Source organism: Microplitis mediator, chromosome 8 (genome assembly GCF_029852145.1).
Source record: "Microplitis mediator isolate UGA2020A chromosome 8, iyMicMedi2.1, whole genome shotgun sequence".
Taxonomy (NCBI): domain Eukaryota; kingdom Metazoa; phylum Arthropoda; class Insecta; order Hymenoptera; family Braconidae; genus Microplitis; species Microplitis mediator.
Window position 1 is genome coordinate 6,171,768 of NC_079976.1, and position 16,741 is coordinate 6,188,508.

The following is a 16,741-nucleotide window of genomic DNA, read 5'->3' on the forward strand; positions in this document are numbered from 1 at the left end:
CGTATTCTCGTGAATTTCCCATGGGATAATCAAGTTTGAGGGACAATGTTAGTATGTATATATATATATGTACCTCAAATCTCTATAGTTATATATACAATACCCATTTTAGTACTTTATTCTTCTTGTATTTTCTCCACCGGTGTAAGGATTCAGGACAACGAATTGAGAGAAATAACATAGATTTATTCTAGTGGTATATATTCACATATGTAAATGTTTACTCTTATATATGTGGTAGGGAAAAGTGAGCCAAAATGAGACACCACTTTTTACCAAAAAATTTTTTTTTGTCAGTAGTTCTCTACAGTCTCTAGAAAAACATGGGTAAGTTGGTCGGTCCGAATAGTGTGACTATTTCGAAATTTTGACTAAAGAAAAAATTTTCTTTGTGTTTGTTATTTAAGTTACTTTATTACAAATAGGGTAAGAGGGGGCAAAGAAGGCTCCTTAAAATTTTCAAAACTTCAAAAAATATGAGGGCAGAGTGGGCCTCTCAAAATTTTCTATGTGCTAATAAATTCAAACGGATAAGCTTATCGAAATTTCTTATATAATGAGGGCTAAAAAGACCACCAAAACTGTTCATTAAATATAATTTATTAAGAAAGTTAAAGATAATGAGATTACGTTTTAAAGTTACATCGCAGCAGGCTATTAAAATGACATTTATATCATTAAAATACAATCGTTTGATAGTTATTCGCAAATATCACACGTGTAAAGAATAAAAAATATCAAATCCGAAATTTTTTGAAGGGCCCACTTTGTCCCTAATTTTCGATTTATCAATTTTAATGGACGCAGCACCCAGTTAAAAAAATATTGTGTAAAATCAACAGTTTGTGTGTTAAAAACGGTTGACACAAAATTTGTGTTGAAATTTCGACACAAACTTTGTGGAACCCCTTTTTAACACAAAGATTATGTTGAAATATCGCCACAAGAGGGCGCAAAGAATTCCACAGCAACACCCAAAATATATTAATAAAGAGTGTATAACACATTTTTAATGTTACAAAATAAAGTGACACAAACTTTGTATTAGTTTAACACACTACAATTTTTAACACAAACCGTTTTCGACACAAATTCACAATATTTTTTACTGTGCATAATGAAGTGAAAATAAGTATCAAGGTCCACTCTGCCTCCCTCTCCCCTATGTACTTCAAGATCAGAACGTTTTTCGCGGAATAAAAATACAAAATGAAACGAAAACTAAAAAATCTACTGGATCAAGATTTTTGAACCCCCGACTACCTTTAAACAGTCAAATTAAATCAATTTTCTCCATTTTCGTTGCGCGAAGAACGTTACGATCTTCAGGTACATATTTACTCCGTATGCTGAGTGTTCTTATTCTAACTTTCCGAAATTCCGAGTGACGGAGTTAATTTGGATTTAAATAAAATCCGTGTTCATTCCGAATTCACTCCCCATTTTTAGTGTATCAAGTGATGAGGCTTCAAAAATCGAATATTTTTTTTTTATTTTGGTTCTGTAGTTAAAAGCTGTTTGTTATTTATTATATTTATGAATAAAATTTAAAAACTCGTAATGCTTGCATCAATAATAAAACCACAATTCTGTTATAAATTAAATGATTTCATTCAAAATTAACTCTTTCATCTGCGTGATGTGTAATCGGTTTAAATATGTAATATGTATTTTTGCTGAGGGATTAGTTCAGCGGAATATGAATAATTTAAGTCGATTAATATTCGGATTCTATAAAAAATCCAATTTATATATATTTTCTTTTTAATTTATAGTTGGGGCCATGTACGTGTGTATGTTGTACGCAGTCCTATTTTTAAAATTATGGTCATACGTACAAGTAAATATGTGGTGCCGTTTAAGCATGAAGGATCCTTCGACTCCACGTATAAGAAGACAATCATTGTCCTACAGTAATCTACAACGTAAGTGAATGCAGTTTATCAATTATGATTTATAACTATAATATGACTTTGGTTATGTTTGAAAACGATTTTTATGAAACGGGGGTAAGACATTGATGATAAAATAAATATAAAGAATATCAAAAAGAGGATTGGAATGAAAAAAATTTTAAGTGCGAATAAAATGAAAAAAAAATATTAAGAATAGTAATAAAAGTATCTCTGCACGTTATTGCGTGTCATCGAGTAATTTTGTATAAAATTAGTTTCTGAAAATTATTACTATACTATATATTTCACAGAAAGTCAATCAACCTAAACAATCGTCGCGTGATGCTCACGATTCAACGGACAGATCTATTAAAATTTTTATAAACGTATAAATATCATATATATAAATATATGTATGTATATATAGATACATATATCGGCGGTAGACATTTTAGTGACAATAAAAACGAAAATAAAAATTGTAAATTTTAATTGGATTATTTAGTACCCTCTAAAAATTAATTAGTAAAATTCACTGCGAATCAGTGGATAGTCACTATTTCTACAGGTATAAGTATACCACTAATTCGACCAGTGGTATACTTGTAGCTGGTTCCAGTGAATATTCCTTAATTCGAAGTGAATTTCACTGATTCATTTTTAGAGAGCATAGAATATAAAATTTGTTAATTATTTAATTAAGCATTAAAATATTGAATTTAATATTATCATACTTTTTATAAAAGTGCCTGAGGAAAATCGAGGCAACATTTTCAAGTAAATTTTTTTTTATTTATTTGGAAATGCTTAGTTATGTTTTGTGAAAAAAGGTAATTGGTCATAAATTTTCAGTAATTTATATCTCCGTAAATAATAGCCCATTCAAAACATCACATGACAAAACTATACTATAAGCTATAATAAAGTAGAATTATTCATGATCTATGTAGATCTAAAATTTGTAACAGATCTCTAAAGATCTGCAATGATCTCGAATCTTCGGGGATTTTAGATCTATAATGACTTTAACAGATCTCTATCGATCTCACCAGATCTTCCATGATTTCATAATAATATCAATGGAGATCTATAAAGATTCATGAAGATCTACGTAGATCGACAAGTTAAAACATCAATTTTCTTATTTAATATTAGGGCTATAGAGGTCACCGTAAAATATTTCAATTTTTTCATGATTATTTCTTGACGGTGTAAACATTTTTAATTCGCGGCGGCTAAATTCAACACGATATTTGGTGTAATTTTCACAACAAAATTTTTACACCGTCATTTTCACTACATCAAGTTCAAATAGTATATTACAGTATTGTATATATGTGCACAGGATCAATTTTCTACGATTTTTTAACTTTAACGTAGAAAATGTGTGTCAATTACTTTATTGAAAACTCGATAAAAAAAAAATGAATTTGAAACAAAGGCCTCAAAATAGTGATAAGACGGATCGTCTATCACAATTCATGATCGATGTCCACTAATGCATTAATATTATCAGTGTCATTGATATGATAGCTGTTATGAACATATTGTCCATTAGCGGCAAATAATATTACGTCACTGCTATTAGCAGTGACGCTATTAGCGTAATTATATTAATGTTACTAATTTGCATTAATACGTTTATTTAAATTCTGACATTTATTATTTTATCATAAATAATTGACAATAATCACAATGATTTTTTACTTAGACCTCATAAATAACAAATTAATTTAAAATTATAAAATTAATAAATTCTATTCAATGACGAATACTGAAAAGATTTTTTTAAAGCCGCTTCCGTCTTAACTATTTTTTTTTTTTTTTATAACAAGCATTATATAACTTTTCTTTTTTTCAATCACGCCCACGAGACTTTATCCAACGTAATTCCTTCTTTGTGTCCCGTTGGAATACCTTCTTGAGTTCTACCATGGGTTCATATATCTTACAAGACGCCGTTGAGAAACGAAAAAGAAAAAAATAAAACGCAAAGAAGACATAGAATGAAAGGGAAAAAAAATAAGAATAAAAAAAATGAGGAAAGGCAAACCTCTGGAAAGAAAGAAAAGAATCTCGCAAATTAACTCTGAGGCTCGAGCTTTCGACAACGAGCTTTCTTGGTAAGAACAAGCGTCGGCAATTTTCACCAGGCAATTGTGCGGACGCCTTTAAATTGCGGAACGCCAAAGACACACCCCATAGGTACACGGATAATCTTCAAGCTCTTTCTATCTAATGGGTTTAAAACTTATCTTACTGATAAATCTGTGGCAAAACGCCAACATTAAGAAGTTATTCATTGCTTACATAGATATATCTTAATTTATATATATATTTTAACTCCTAAAGTATTTAAATAAATTTTTTTAATCGCTTTTCTTAAGCTTTATGGAAATAAATTATTAAATAATTAAATCCTTTCTCTAGAACAAAATTCGTTCCGAAGAAGTCCATAATAGTGAAGGTCCAAATTTTAAAAAATTCATACACGGAAAAAAATTAATCGTGAATGCAACATGATGCAGTCATGTTGCATTCACATGATGAAATCATGTTGCATTCACATGATTTGTCATGTTGCATTCACATGATAGTCATGTTGCGGTAACATGAGAAAATCATGTGGCATTCACATGATTTGTCATGTTGCATTCACATGATAATCATGTTGCGGTAACATGAGAAAATCATGTTGCATTCACATGATTTGTCATGTTGCATTCACATGATTTGTCATGTTGCATTCACATGATAATCATGTTGCAGTAACATGAGAAGATCATGTTGCATTCACATGATTATCTCATGTTACCGCAACATGATTATCATGTGAATGCAACATGACAAATCATGTGAATGCAACATGATTTTTCTCATGTTACCGCAACATGATTATCATGTGAATGCAACATGACAAATCATGTGAATGCCACATGATTTTCTCATGTTACCGCAACATGATTATCATGTAGCCGAAACATGACAAATCATGTGAATTCAACATGATTTTCTCATGTTACCGCAACATGACTATCATGTGAATGCAACATGACAAATCATGTGAATGCAACATGATTTCATCATGTGAATGCAACATGACTGCATCATGTTGCATGCACGATTAATTTTTTTCCGTGTAGCTTTGAGTTGATAATTTTTTAAAATTCAAACTAAAATTTTCAACCTTCTGATGACCTCGCTCTTGAATAGTTCTGAGGAAAATCATAAAAAATTCTTAATTGGTTAAATTCTTTTATTACAACGTTCTCTATATCGATAACTGCCATTCTAAGACGTCGTATGCCACATTTGGGAAACTTTTCAGGAGACGATAAAAACGTTTCACGGTCGGCAAAGAAAATTATTTGTAATATGCTTACATTGGTATAACCTACAAATTTATTTTCATGTTTTTCATAAAATACAGGCATTTGTAGCGAATAAATAATTTTGAATTATATGCTGTAAGAAAAGTAAAAAATTATGCATAATTACCTTCTTACTGATGTCGTTTGTTACTTCCTTAAAATTAACTTAAAATTAAAAATGTTAAGCGCGTGATTGAACCTATGCAAATGTGGGATACGACATATTAGAAAATTTATTTAAAAATACTAAATAAACAATTTGACCTCTAAAATTTTGACATAAGCTGCACTTTGTTACAATGATTCCATTTTTCAAGAAAAGTGAAAATGTCAAATTTTATGGGATACGACGTATTAGAATAGCAGTATCGATATTTTAAAAATTTTCGAATCGAATTATCTATATTATTAAGAGAATAAGGAAAATTTTGTTCCTGCGATATCTATATTATAGAATTAGTTAATGTTATTGAAATTGGTATCATTAGATAGGTCTTGACTTGAATTTGTGCCTTTTCATAGTTTAAACTCTTTTTAATTGCCAAGTATTGAAATAAATAGATTGATCTATATCATTAGAATTACATTTAAATTACGCGGGAAAAAAGACGATCGTATTTACTTTCTTTAAATCAATTAATACTTTAATCATTCTGTCACTAAATATGACTGAATGCCACTGAATATATAGCTGTGTTATTTATATCGCGTAACTTATTTCAAAATGATAGATTTTCGTACTCGCTTTTGGTTTCAGAAAGCTTATCAAAGCCAGAAAAGTGTGCATAGAAAAAAAAATGTGCCTGAAGATTGGAACGCTTTTCGTGAAACGAAAATAAAAAACAAAACGAAAAGTAAAAAATCTACTGGATCTAAATTTTTGAAATGTCTCGCATACGTGCTAATATGTCAGCCGGAAATTGCAGGCCACTCCTAACTACCCCTTCAGCAGTCCAATTACATAAATTTTTCATTTTCTTTGCGTGAAAAACGTTCCGTTCTTCAGGTACATAGAAAAAAAGGATTCATTGACACTAAAAATCGTTACTCGCCTAAAGAAAATTTTTACTTACCCCAAGAAATACTTTGCATCGTGAATTGAAAACAAAAATTTATTTCGAACTAGAAAAAATTACTTGGTACAAAGAATTACTTCTTGACTAAAAATTTTCTCGCTCCACGACAATTTTTGTATTTATTTCATAATGCATAAAATTTCTCGGTGCAAATAAAAATTTTTTGCGGCAAGAAATCTTTTTTCTCTGCGTTTTTTATAAATTTAGTTGTGATATTCGGGCAGTCACGTAGTGACTGCAGGTCGCTCGTGTTTAGTTAAAAAATTCAAAACAGTACTCAGTTAAAATTTTTTTAAAGGTACAGAAATTATTAACTCGAAATTTAGTGTTGTCTGAAATTCGAGGTTCACTATTATCAAAATTTTTCCTACACGGATTTATTATAATTTTTTGTTAAATGAATAAGCTTGTGGTTTCTTGAGCATTTTAGTCTAGTGATTTAACAATCGCAGTACTGCGAATTTTGAGATACCTGCGATTGTGTACTCTCGTGCACACATTCAATAGCCGCATTATTTTACTTGACTATCCAGTCACGCGAACAGAAAAAATCTAGAATTGAAGATTTAATTCTCAAGTCCATAACTTTCATCATTTATTTGGACAAATATTTTTGAATTGTCTCTAAAAATCTCGTTTTCAAACCACAAAAATTTTAGTGACAAATTTTAGGAGGTCTATATTGTGCAGCCTGTCCGTGTTACCCCTTCGTATGATTGTCGAAAAAGACTTGAATGTCCATTTTGTCTCGAGCAATCACGACTTACGGAAAATTAAATACGGGCTCTATTATCCAGCTTATAAAATTTTGAAGCCAACGGTTCGCATAAAATGCGCATTTGAAATGAGACAATTATTAAATAATCATTAACTTAGTAGAGTGAGTAAAATACTTGATGAGGTATGTACATACATTTATGTGCATCACTCATATGAAAACGTAAGCACGTATCTTTCGACTTGTGTGCTACAACTTCTGAATATGTTTTACTTCATATTAAATAAAACTCTCACATCTTATACGTGTCGAGCAAAATACCTAAATGTCGCTTTACAGAAATGGAAATAATTATTTTAGAAGAACTATTCCGAGACCTTTTATGGTTTTTTCTACTAAAGGACACTGTAAAAAGCGAAAAACAATCATATTACGTGAGTTTATTTCTATTGAAAAAAAACAACACGGACTAGTTTTCATAAAAATACATAAAGAGCGTCATCCTCGTTTGTCCTCATATGGGTAATAAATGAAAATAAAATTTTTCTCGGGACTTTTTTTAATTTTTTTCATCTAGAGGACACTGTAATGAACAAAAAACATTTATATTGTAAGGGGTTATTCCCAACAGAAGTGAATCTACGGACTACTCTCCCATCTAAAATTGCTTCAATTAATATTTCCATGTCTATACAAAAATTACAAAAATGTTGGAAGCTCATGAGTGCACCCTCAATTACTCATGACAATTATTAACATTTACTTTTTTTATCAATACTTCGATTACATTAAAACTTTAATCATTAGTTTTTATTTAATTTTTAGATTATTAATTTTAGTTTTTTCTTTCAGTTTAATTTTTGGTATTTAAAATTTTTTTTAAATATCCCGCCTTTTTTTCTCAGATGCCGCTTTTTCTTTTTCCTAATTCTACTGCCATACCAGTACTGCTGCCAGTAGTCAGTGGAGGAAAAGAAAATCATAAAAATTATAAATACAAAATGGCAGCTAAATTTTATATGAATTACTGGTTTTAAGTTTTTTAATAATTACAATTAACCCTTAGTGGCACACGGGGTAACTAGTTACCTCAGGCTCATAAAAAGTTAAATCAAAGGTCTAAAACCTTAAAAATTGATGCAAATAACGACATTGGCCGGCATTAGACAAGTGTGAGATGTGACTCCATTACATAGGAAGCCGAAAAAATGGTCACATATACACTGTAAAAAATCACCGGGGTAAGTCCAAGCGGTGTAGGTGTTAAAATTATCGGTGTTAAATTTACCCCGAAAGCGGTGTGAAAATAACGCCGCCACCGGTGTAAATATTCTAGACCGGTGTTAAAATAACGCCGCCGCTGGTGTAGATATTCTTTACCGGTGTTAAAATATTTTATTTTGTGAATCTTTTTACTTATTCGATCACTATACTTGTTAATAAATGATATTTTTTATTAATTTTCATAAAGAACTGACATTTTTTGTGTTTTATAATCTTTAAAGTTAATACTCCAAGCGGACGCAGTTTACCCTGCTTTTACACCGGTATTACTCCGCTTTTACACCGGTTACCCCGCTTTTACACCGATTTTACTCCGCTTTTACACCGGCTACCCCGATTTAACACCGGTATTTTTAACCCCGGTGAATTACTCCTCCTACACCAGTGTAATTTTATTTTAACACCGGGCGGAGTTAAAATGAGTCCATTTTTAACACCGCTCTTTTTACAGTGTATGACCAGTTTTTAGAACGGCATCTATAAATTGACGATAAAAATCATTAGAAATGTTGAAGAACTTTTCAACAAACATGAATCAATCGGTGAGAAGTCTTAAAACACCCACATATCTTGTACAACTAGGTTTTTCCACGTGGGGTAATGAGTTACCCCATGTGGCCTCGCTGAGGTGTGGCTGTTAAGGGTTTACCAAAAAGGATTTAGATACTGATTTTTGGAAGTGTTCTTGCGAAAAAAAATACAAAGCTAATAAAAATTAATTAACAATTGGTAGCACTGGTTCTTCGTATTGAAATAATTAATTTAAAATCATTGGAATAATGAATCAACTTGATACCAGGTCGAAATTATTCCTTAACAAATTGTTTTTGTACTAGTATACAATTTAATCGGTTTTCGAAGAGAGCAGAGATAATTTAACGTGAGTGAATTAGTCGAAAAGATAATTTCGATGCGTTGGCGCTTGAGGTGTGCGAAAAATAAAATGAAATAAAATAAAAATCAGTTCAGTAGCATCGACGATGTTAAATAACTTGAGATTTTTTATATACACAGATATTTTTTTTTCCTATTTGTTATTATCAAAAGAAGCAGTCTATGTTGATAGAACAAGGATCATCTTGAAGTACAAGCAATAAAGAAAAATGTCGGGAATTTCATTTGGGGCAAATGCTTCGCGCTCGTTACGTTGTTGGCACGAGAAGAAGGCGTCGAAAGCTTAAGCTTTAAGAGTGAGAAGCCTGTTCGAGAAGATGATGACAGTGAAACGTCCTAGTCAGAGGGTGAAAGGAGACAAGACGTAAAAAAAAAAGTCGAATAAAAAAAAAAGAGAAAAAGAGAGAGAGAAAGAGGTTAAAGATCCTTGGCGCGTTGTTGCCGTAATCCCTTGGTATCTTGTCGTTCAGTTCGAGGATATTCTTTTTAAGGGGATGAAAAGCCAAAGCGTAAAAGATAAGACGAAAAATGCAGGATATAAAAATGAGAGGACACTATATAGCTCGATATAGATATAGATATAAATAGATGAAAAAAGTGGTAACGGGTGAGAAAATTTTTCAACAGAATTTATCGTGATCGAAAGATCTCGATCTATAAAATGTGCATCTACTTTTTCGATCATTTGTTCTATATATATATATATATATATATATGTATATGTATATATATAATCTCGAATCGTCCTTATTTGAATTCCAGATTGAGATTATCGGATTTGGATAATTGAAGAAATTCTATCAGTCACCCTCATACTACTTTAGATCAATTTGTACTTTTTTAAAAAACTTTATTTTAAATTTATAATTTTTTGAATTTACTTAACATATTTATTTAAATATATTAATTTATTATTATAATACGATATTATATTATTTTAACAATCAGGATTTTTTTATAGAAAAATTTAATTAAATTATGTTAATATTCACTCTTTTTTTCATAAAACACTTTCAATAGAATGAAAAGTGAAGATCCGTGATTCGATTTAAACCATCGTGATGGTAAATTTATTTTTTATCATTCATGCGATATAAGTGCTATCTTGGCGCACGCTCTTTTGTTCGCCAAATAGCTGTTTGCCCATTCAACTGTTTCCACGACATTTTTGTGCGTTATACGATTATCTGCGTGCGACAAGTAAATTTGAGTGCGACAAGTAAACTTGTCGCACTCAAATTTACTTGCCATATGCAGATTATCGTATAACCCACAAAAATGTCGCGGCAACAGTTGAATGAGCAAACAGCTACTTGGGGAACAAAACAGCGAGCACTAAAATAGTACTCATATCGCATTAATAATAAAAAAATGTATGTTCAATTCGTGCGGTGTTGCCGATTACCCACTCGAGCAAATGAGCGCACTCACTTCGTTCGTGCGCTCAACTTTGCTCTCGTGGGCAATCGACAACTTACCGCACTAGTTGTACAATATACTATTACAGTCTACTGACTTTACGAAAATTTATTACTCTGATTTTGATTTTGACCCACGTAAAATTTTTTTTTGTCGACTCAAATACGCAATTGAAAAAAAATATGAAATTATATAAAATATTTAATTTTTAATTTATTTATTTATATATATATTGTAAAAATTTTTTATCAAAGATTCTGAGATTTTTTTTCCAAATAGAAAATGTCTAGACTTGAAATTTAAGTCCGAAGGTGGTAATGTCCCTTAAATTGAAAAATATTCCCTGTAATAAATCTTAATATTCTCATAATTTTTTTTTTCATCATTACTGTACTTAATATCACTTTTTCGGTGTTTTTACACCAATAACGGAGATAAATATTACAACAAGCATTTTCTTACGTCTCATAATAAAAAAACACGTTTTTCATAAATTAAATGAAGACTCTAATGAATAAAATAGTAGTAGTAGTAAATCTAGTAAAATTTTATATAAGATACAAAATTTAACGATTGACACCCAAGCCGAAAAAAATACTTGATTTACAGAGATTAACATACTTAGATTTTTGTCAAATTAAAAATTTTTTGTCAATTATTACCAGATTATAGAAATTCATACTTTGATTTCAAAAAATAATACATGTGTTTTCTCATTTAAAACTTCCGTCGTCTTTTAGAACTCGGGTTAATATTAAAATTAAGAGCAGAAAATTTACAGGAATTTTTTCTAATTTTTACGATAAAAATGACCATCATGAAGACCACCCTAATCTACATATATATCTATAAATTTTTAAACCAATAGTATTTTTTGAACCTACTTAGTAGGTGTAGGCTTGAGTGAGAGCGATTTTCGTTGCTTATGACTTATTAACTGAGTCCTTATTACCAGCCGGTACCTTATTTTATTATTTGTTTGATTTATTTTTTTTTGTTACAGCGTCGACAGGTAATCTAAACGATGAAAATGATGATATTGATCACGATACTAATAACCTTAAAATAACATTAGTACAATATCCTGATAATCTTCATATGGGTGATTTATTTTACTACATTCTTGCGCCAACACTTTGTTATGAGTTAAATTTTCCACGTACGGAGAGAATCCGCAAAAGGTATTTATTTATTACATTAATTAAAAAAAAAAAAAAAATGATAACACCGCAATATAAAATAATTAAAACTATAAATCTGTTAGAAGATTTCTCTGTCTTGCAATTTGTCAAAATAATTGTTATTTTTACTGATCGGCGAATTGATAAAAAAAAATGTGACACGAGTTGGAAATCTTTATTCATACATCACAAAAATTAAGGGATATAAAAAAAATTCGAAATTTTTAAGTGATTTTCAATAGGTTGTAGTATAGAGGAAAATGGTCGTATAGCAAAAACAAAAATAGCAAATTGTAGATTCAAGTGTCTAGTTTTCAGATCTGGTCTTGAAAATTTTTTAGTTTTTTAAACGCGCGAGTTTTAAAAAATTGCAAATAAATATTTACTGGCAAAAAAATGATATTTTAAAGTTAATTACATTAAAATTTCATCTTTTCTGAGTATTCTTCTTTTTTTACGCTACGATTTTTCCTCTAGGAGTAAAAAATTCTTTAACTCAAAATAGTTATCTTGCAATAATTTTAATAAAAATTGAGCTGTGGAGCTCAGACAGAGCTCGAAAGAAGCGTATTTTTATTCCCTACAAAAATATGTGCATAGCTATAGGAAAATATTAATATTTGTTATAGATATGGTCTATCGTTTATAAATGTGCGATTTTCAGTTTAAAAATTTGTTACTTAGAAAGTTTTACATATTCTGATTTAAAATTTGGTACAGTTTCTATTATTCTTTCTGTTCAAAATAAAAGTTTGGGTGACCTAATCTGATGAATAGTTTTCATCTTAGAGCTGTTTGTTCACGCGGTCGCGGAGACAATTAGTCTATTACACATCTAGGGAAGAAAGGAGGACATTCTGAGCCACGTGTGTAATTGCCTAACCAGCCTGCACGCGGATCGGGACGTCGTACCTTCTTCCATGGTGTGTATACTATTTTCCACCATACCTGCACTGAAAGTTTGAATTTCTGGCCTGCTTAGAAGGAAGAACGTCATTTTGTCCTGTTATGAGCAAACAAATTATAATAATTAGCGCATGCGCAATTCTTCCCGCAAACAGCGGCAGAGATTTAAACTTTCAGGTGCAGGTCTGGTGAAAAATCCGCGTAGTCGTCATACACGCGGGTGGAAATGTCCTAATTTTTTTCCTAGGTGTGTAATATACTATTTTTGTTTTTAAAAAATAGTCGTTTAGGTTTTTTTTCTGGTAATTTTTTTTTTCTTGTTATTTATATTGTTTCGAACAACTTCACTAAATTTCAAAACGTTTCAAATTTTTGTTCTGCCCTCTGGCCGGAAAGTGGCAACTTTCGTACAGCTGCCCTAAACGAAGTTGCAACTTTCCGGCTTCGTCGAGCAGAAAAATAGTATACGCACCTTGGCCAGTAAAAAAAGAAAGCCTCATACCACATGTTGGTCAGCCTCAGCTTCGCCTCGGCCAACAATTACATGTGATCTGAGACTTTTCTTATTTTATTGGTCTAGGTATGTAATATACTATTACACCGTTCATTTAAAACTCCAGGAATATTATTTTAAGAGTCATACACTGTAAAAAATCATCGGGGTAAGTCCAAGCGGTGTAGGTGTTAAAATTATCGGTGTTAAATTTACCCCCGAAAGCGGTGTGAAAATAACGCCGCTACCGGTGTAAATATTCTAGACCGGTGTTAAAATAACGCCGCCGCCGGTGTAGATATTCTTTACCGGTGTTAAAATACTTTATTTTGTGAATATTTTTGCTTACACGATCACTATACTTGTTGATAAATGATATTTTTTATTAATTTTCATAAAGAACTGACTTTTTTTGTGTTTTATAATCTTTAAAGTTAATACTCCAAGCGGACGCAATTTACCCCGCTTTTACACCTGTTACCCTGCTTTTACACCGGTGTTACTCCGCTTTTACACCGGTTTTACTTCGATTTTACACTGGTTACCCCGCTTTAACACCGGTATTTTTATCACCGGTGTATTACTCCTCCTACACCGGTGTAATTTCATTTTTACACCGGGCGGAGTTACAACGAGTCCATTTTTAACACCGCTCTTCTTACAGTGTAAAATTAAAAATTTTAAGTTTCTCATAGAAAACAGAATAGTCATATTTTTAACTGTTGTCTTTTTTTTCTATAAATTATTGTAGATACCAAATATTTTTGGAAACGTAATAAAATAAATTTCCTTAACAATCGCCATTTAATATTATGATTTTTAATGCCCAATCATTTTACTTATTCAATAAATTCTTGAAACTTTATATCAAACATTCTTATAAATTCAGTTTTTTTAACAAGATTTTTCTTCATAAATTTATCTTTTTTATTTTATCATATTCAATTTCAGTATTCAATACTAAAGTAAAAGATAAAACTAAAAAAAATTAATTTTTTTTTTTCTCAGAGAAGTTTTCGCTTCTTTAATGAGCTTCAAGTTGCTATCTCTCGTTTCTTGCTCATCTACAAGTCTTTTCTATCGTTAAACTTTATTTTCCTCATTTCAGTATCTTCCTTCTTATTCTTGTTCTTATTCCTCTGTTCTTCATGAGCAACAAGAATCAAAATAAAAAATTAAAAAAAAAAAAATATATATATATATATACACATAAAACAAAAGTTAAAAGTAACGAGAAAATGAGGAAAGAATAAAACGTATAACACCACACTGTAGAGGTAGTATTGAAAAAAGTAAACAAGTTGATGGAGGATAGGAAGAATAAAAAGAACGAGTGCTAGGAGAAGGCACTCGTTGAATTAGATTTCAGTTACTGAAATAGTAAAGTGAAGACTATTGTTGTGAAACGTAAAAAGGAGGCAACTACATCGATAGATTCAACTGATGTATACGAGTTGCACTTTTTTACACTTTGGTTTAACCTTTCCGGTCTAAATTATGTGGTTTTCACTTTACAAAAATAATAAAAGAATTTACTTATAAGACAGCTGGTTTTATTTGTATATATATATATATATATATATATTTTTTTTTTTATTAAACTTTCATCTCTCGATTCTTATTTATTTTCAACTTCCCGCTAAGAAAATTTTCAAAAAAAGGAAAGTTATTGGTTTCGGTCCGATTTTCGAAAATCGAGTTTTCATCATATGTCGACTTTTTGAGGTCCTAGGTAGCTATTCTGACTATTCCCGGATGGACGTCCGTGTGTATGTATGTATATGTGTGTGTGTGTGTGTGTGTGTGTGTGTGTGTGTGTGTGTGTGTGTGTGTGTGTGTGTGTGTGTGTGTGTGTGTGTGTGTGTGTGTGTGTGTGTGTGTGTGAACTTTTTTTTGTCCGACGATATCTTTGGAACGAATCAACCGATTTGAACGTACTTGGTGGCAATCGAAAGGGCTCACCAAAACTTAGAATCGACTAGATTTTGGGGTAGATCGGTCATGTAGTTTACGAGTTATACAAAGAATAAAAATTAAAAATTTTTTTTGTTTTTGGTTTTTTGCGTATAACTTATAAACCACTTGCCCGATTCGCCTCAAAATGTATTCAGTTTTGAGAACGTTGAAATCGGTTCATTCCATCCAAAGATATCGTCGGACAACAATTATAATTTTTCAGTGAAGGTATGTTTTACCGGCCTAACAAATTTTTGAGCTCTTCCTCGAAGAGCTCAAAAATTTACAAGTAGTAATGTTTCCGAGCTCCCTGAGCTCGAAAACAGCGGGAAGTTTTGGGACTGGCCCGCAGGGTCAGGCGGTTTTCAGATTTTTTTTTTATCATAGCAGTTAGGGGAGAGTGAGGTACAATAAGATACCAATTTTTAGCAAAAAAAAGGGAGGGGAGGAGGCAAGACAGTTCCTTATTTTATGATGGTGTCCTTTTTCTATTATTTTTATATTAATCAGGAGTTAAATAGCCTAATACTTATTTTTATAATAGACTAATAATGAAAAATTTTTTTTTATTTCAAGATTTCTTATGAAGAGGATTTTTGAAGTATTCGTTGGCTGTCAAGTAGTAATGTCTCTTTGTCAACAATGGATGATACCTTCAGTGAAGAATTCACTTATTCCTTTTACGGTGAGTTGCACTAATTAGTTATAAGTTTTACCAAATTAAAATTATCCTCTGGCGTAAGGAAAAAAGAATTACTATTGTATCTGCTCTCCAAAAGTCAAGCAGTGCATCACTGAATCAGTAAAAAAAATACTTGAAGCATGCAATGCATAAATATATATATATATATATACACATAAATTAACACAAAACTGCACAACTTACACAAGAGAGTTAGCCCAGTACAGATAGTTAGTCGGTTGGCATGAATGTCAAGTGAGTCAAGTGTTGTATACCTCGGTATATATATAGATATATATGAAGTCGACGTTACACCGAAAGTGGTTAATCGTAAATGCAAAAGTTTGGTGAGACATGTCGTACTTACTGTACTCTAACCAAGAGAACCCTATTCTCTTCTACATTAACTTCAAACATATGTACCTTTATCAACCTTTATAGGGTACTCTACTACTGGCACCAACTAACCTAATATATACATATATATATATATATACTATGCCTGACCTTCTTTATTTAACTTACCACAATGTAATCCAGTATATGTATTTTCAAACACGATTCATCCCATACCCAGTTGATAGACCATCGAACGTGCATATACTCTAAACTATCTTTATATATATATATATATATATTTATGTATATATAAAGTTTCCGCACATCTAGCCACACTATTATGTCACCTATGTAGGAGATATACCGTCTTCGTCAAAGCTCTTGATGTATGTATACATTTATGTGAGTCTATATATATTAATGTGTTTAGTTACTGAGAGAAGGAGAACTTTAAACCACACAATTAATCCTAAAGTTTCATAGCAAATCCAAAACTTTGAAATGTGCTAATCGAACTACCTGCTGGT

At 31.0% G+C, this 16,741-nt stretch overlaps 1 protein-coding gene across 1 annotated transcript in view; it reads left to right on the plus strand.

The window, feature by feature from the left end:
• Positions 1-16,741, plus strand: part of LOC130672678 (diacylglycerol O-acyltransferase 1) — a 97,931-nt gene that overhangs the window by 57,770 nt on the left and 23,420 nt on the right. Inside the window, exons 6-8 of the mRNA XM_057477349.1 lie at positions 1,776-1,925; positions 11,661-11,838; positions 15,770-15,878. Of these exons, the coding sequence (XP_057333332.1) occupies positions 1,776-1,925; positions 11,661-11,838; positions 15,770-15,878 (437 nt within the window). The remainder of the gene's footprint in view (positions 1-1,775; positions 1,926-11,660; positions 11,839-15,769; positions 15,879-16,741) is intronic.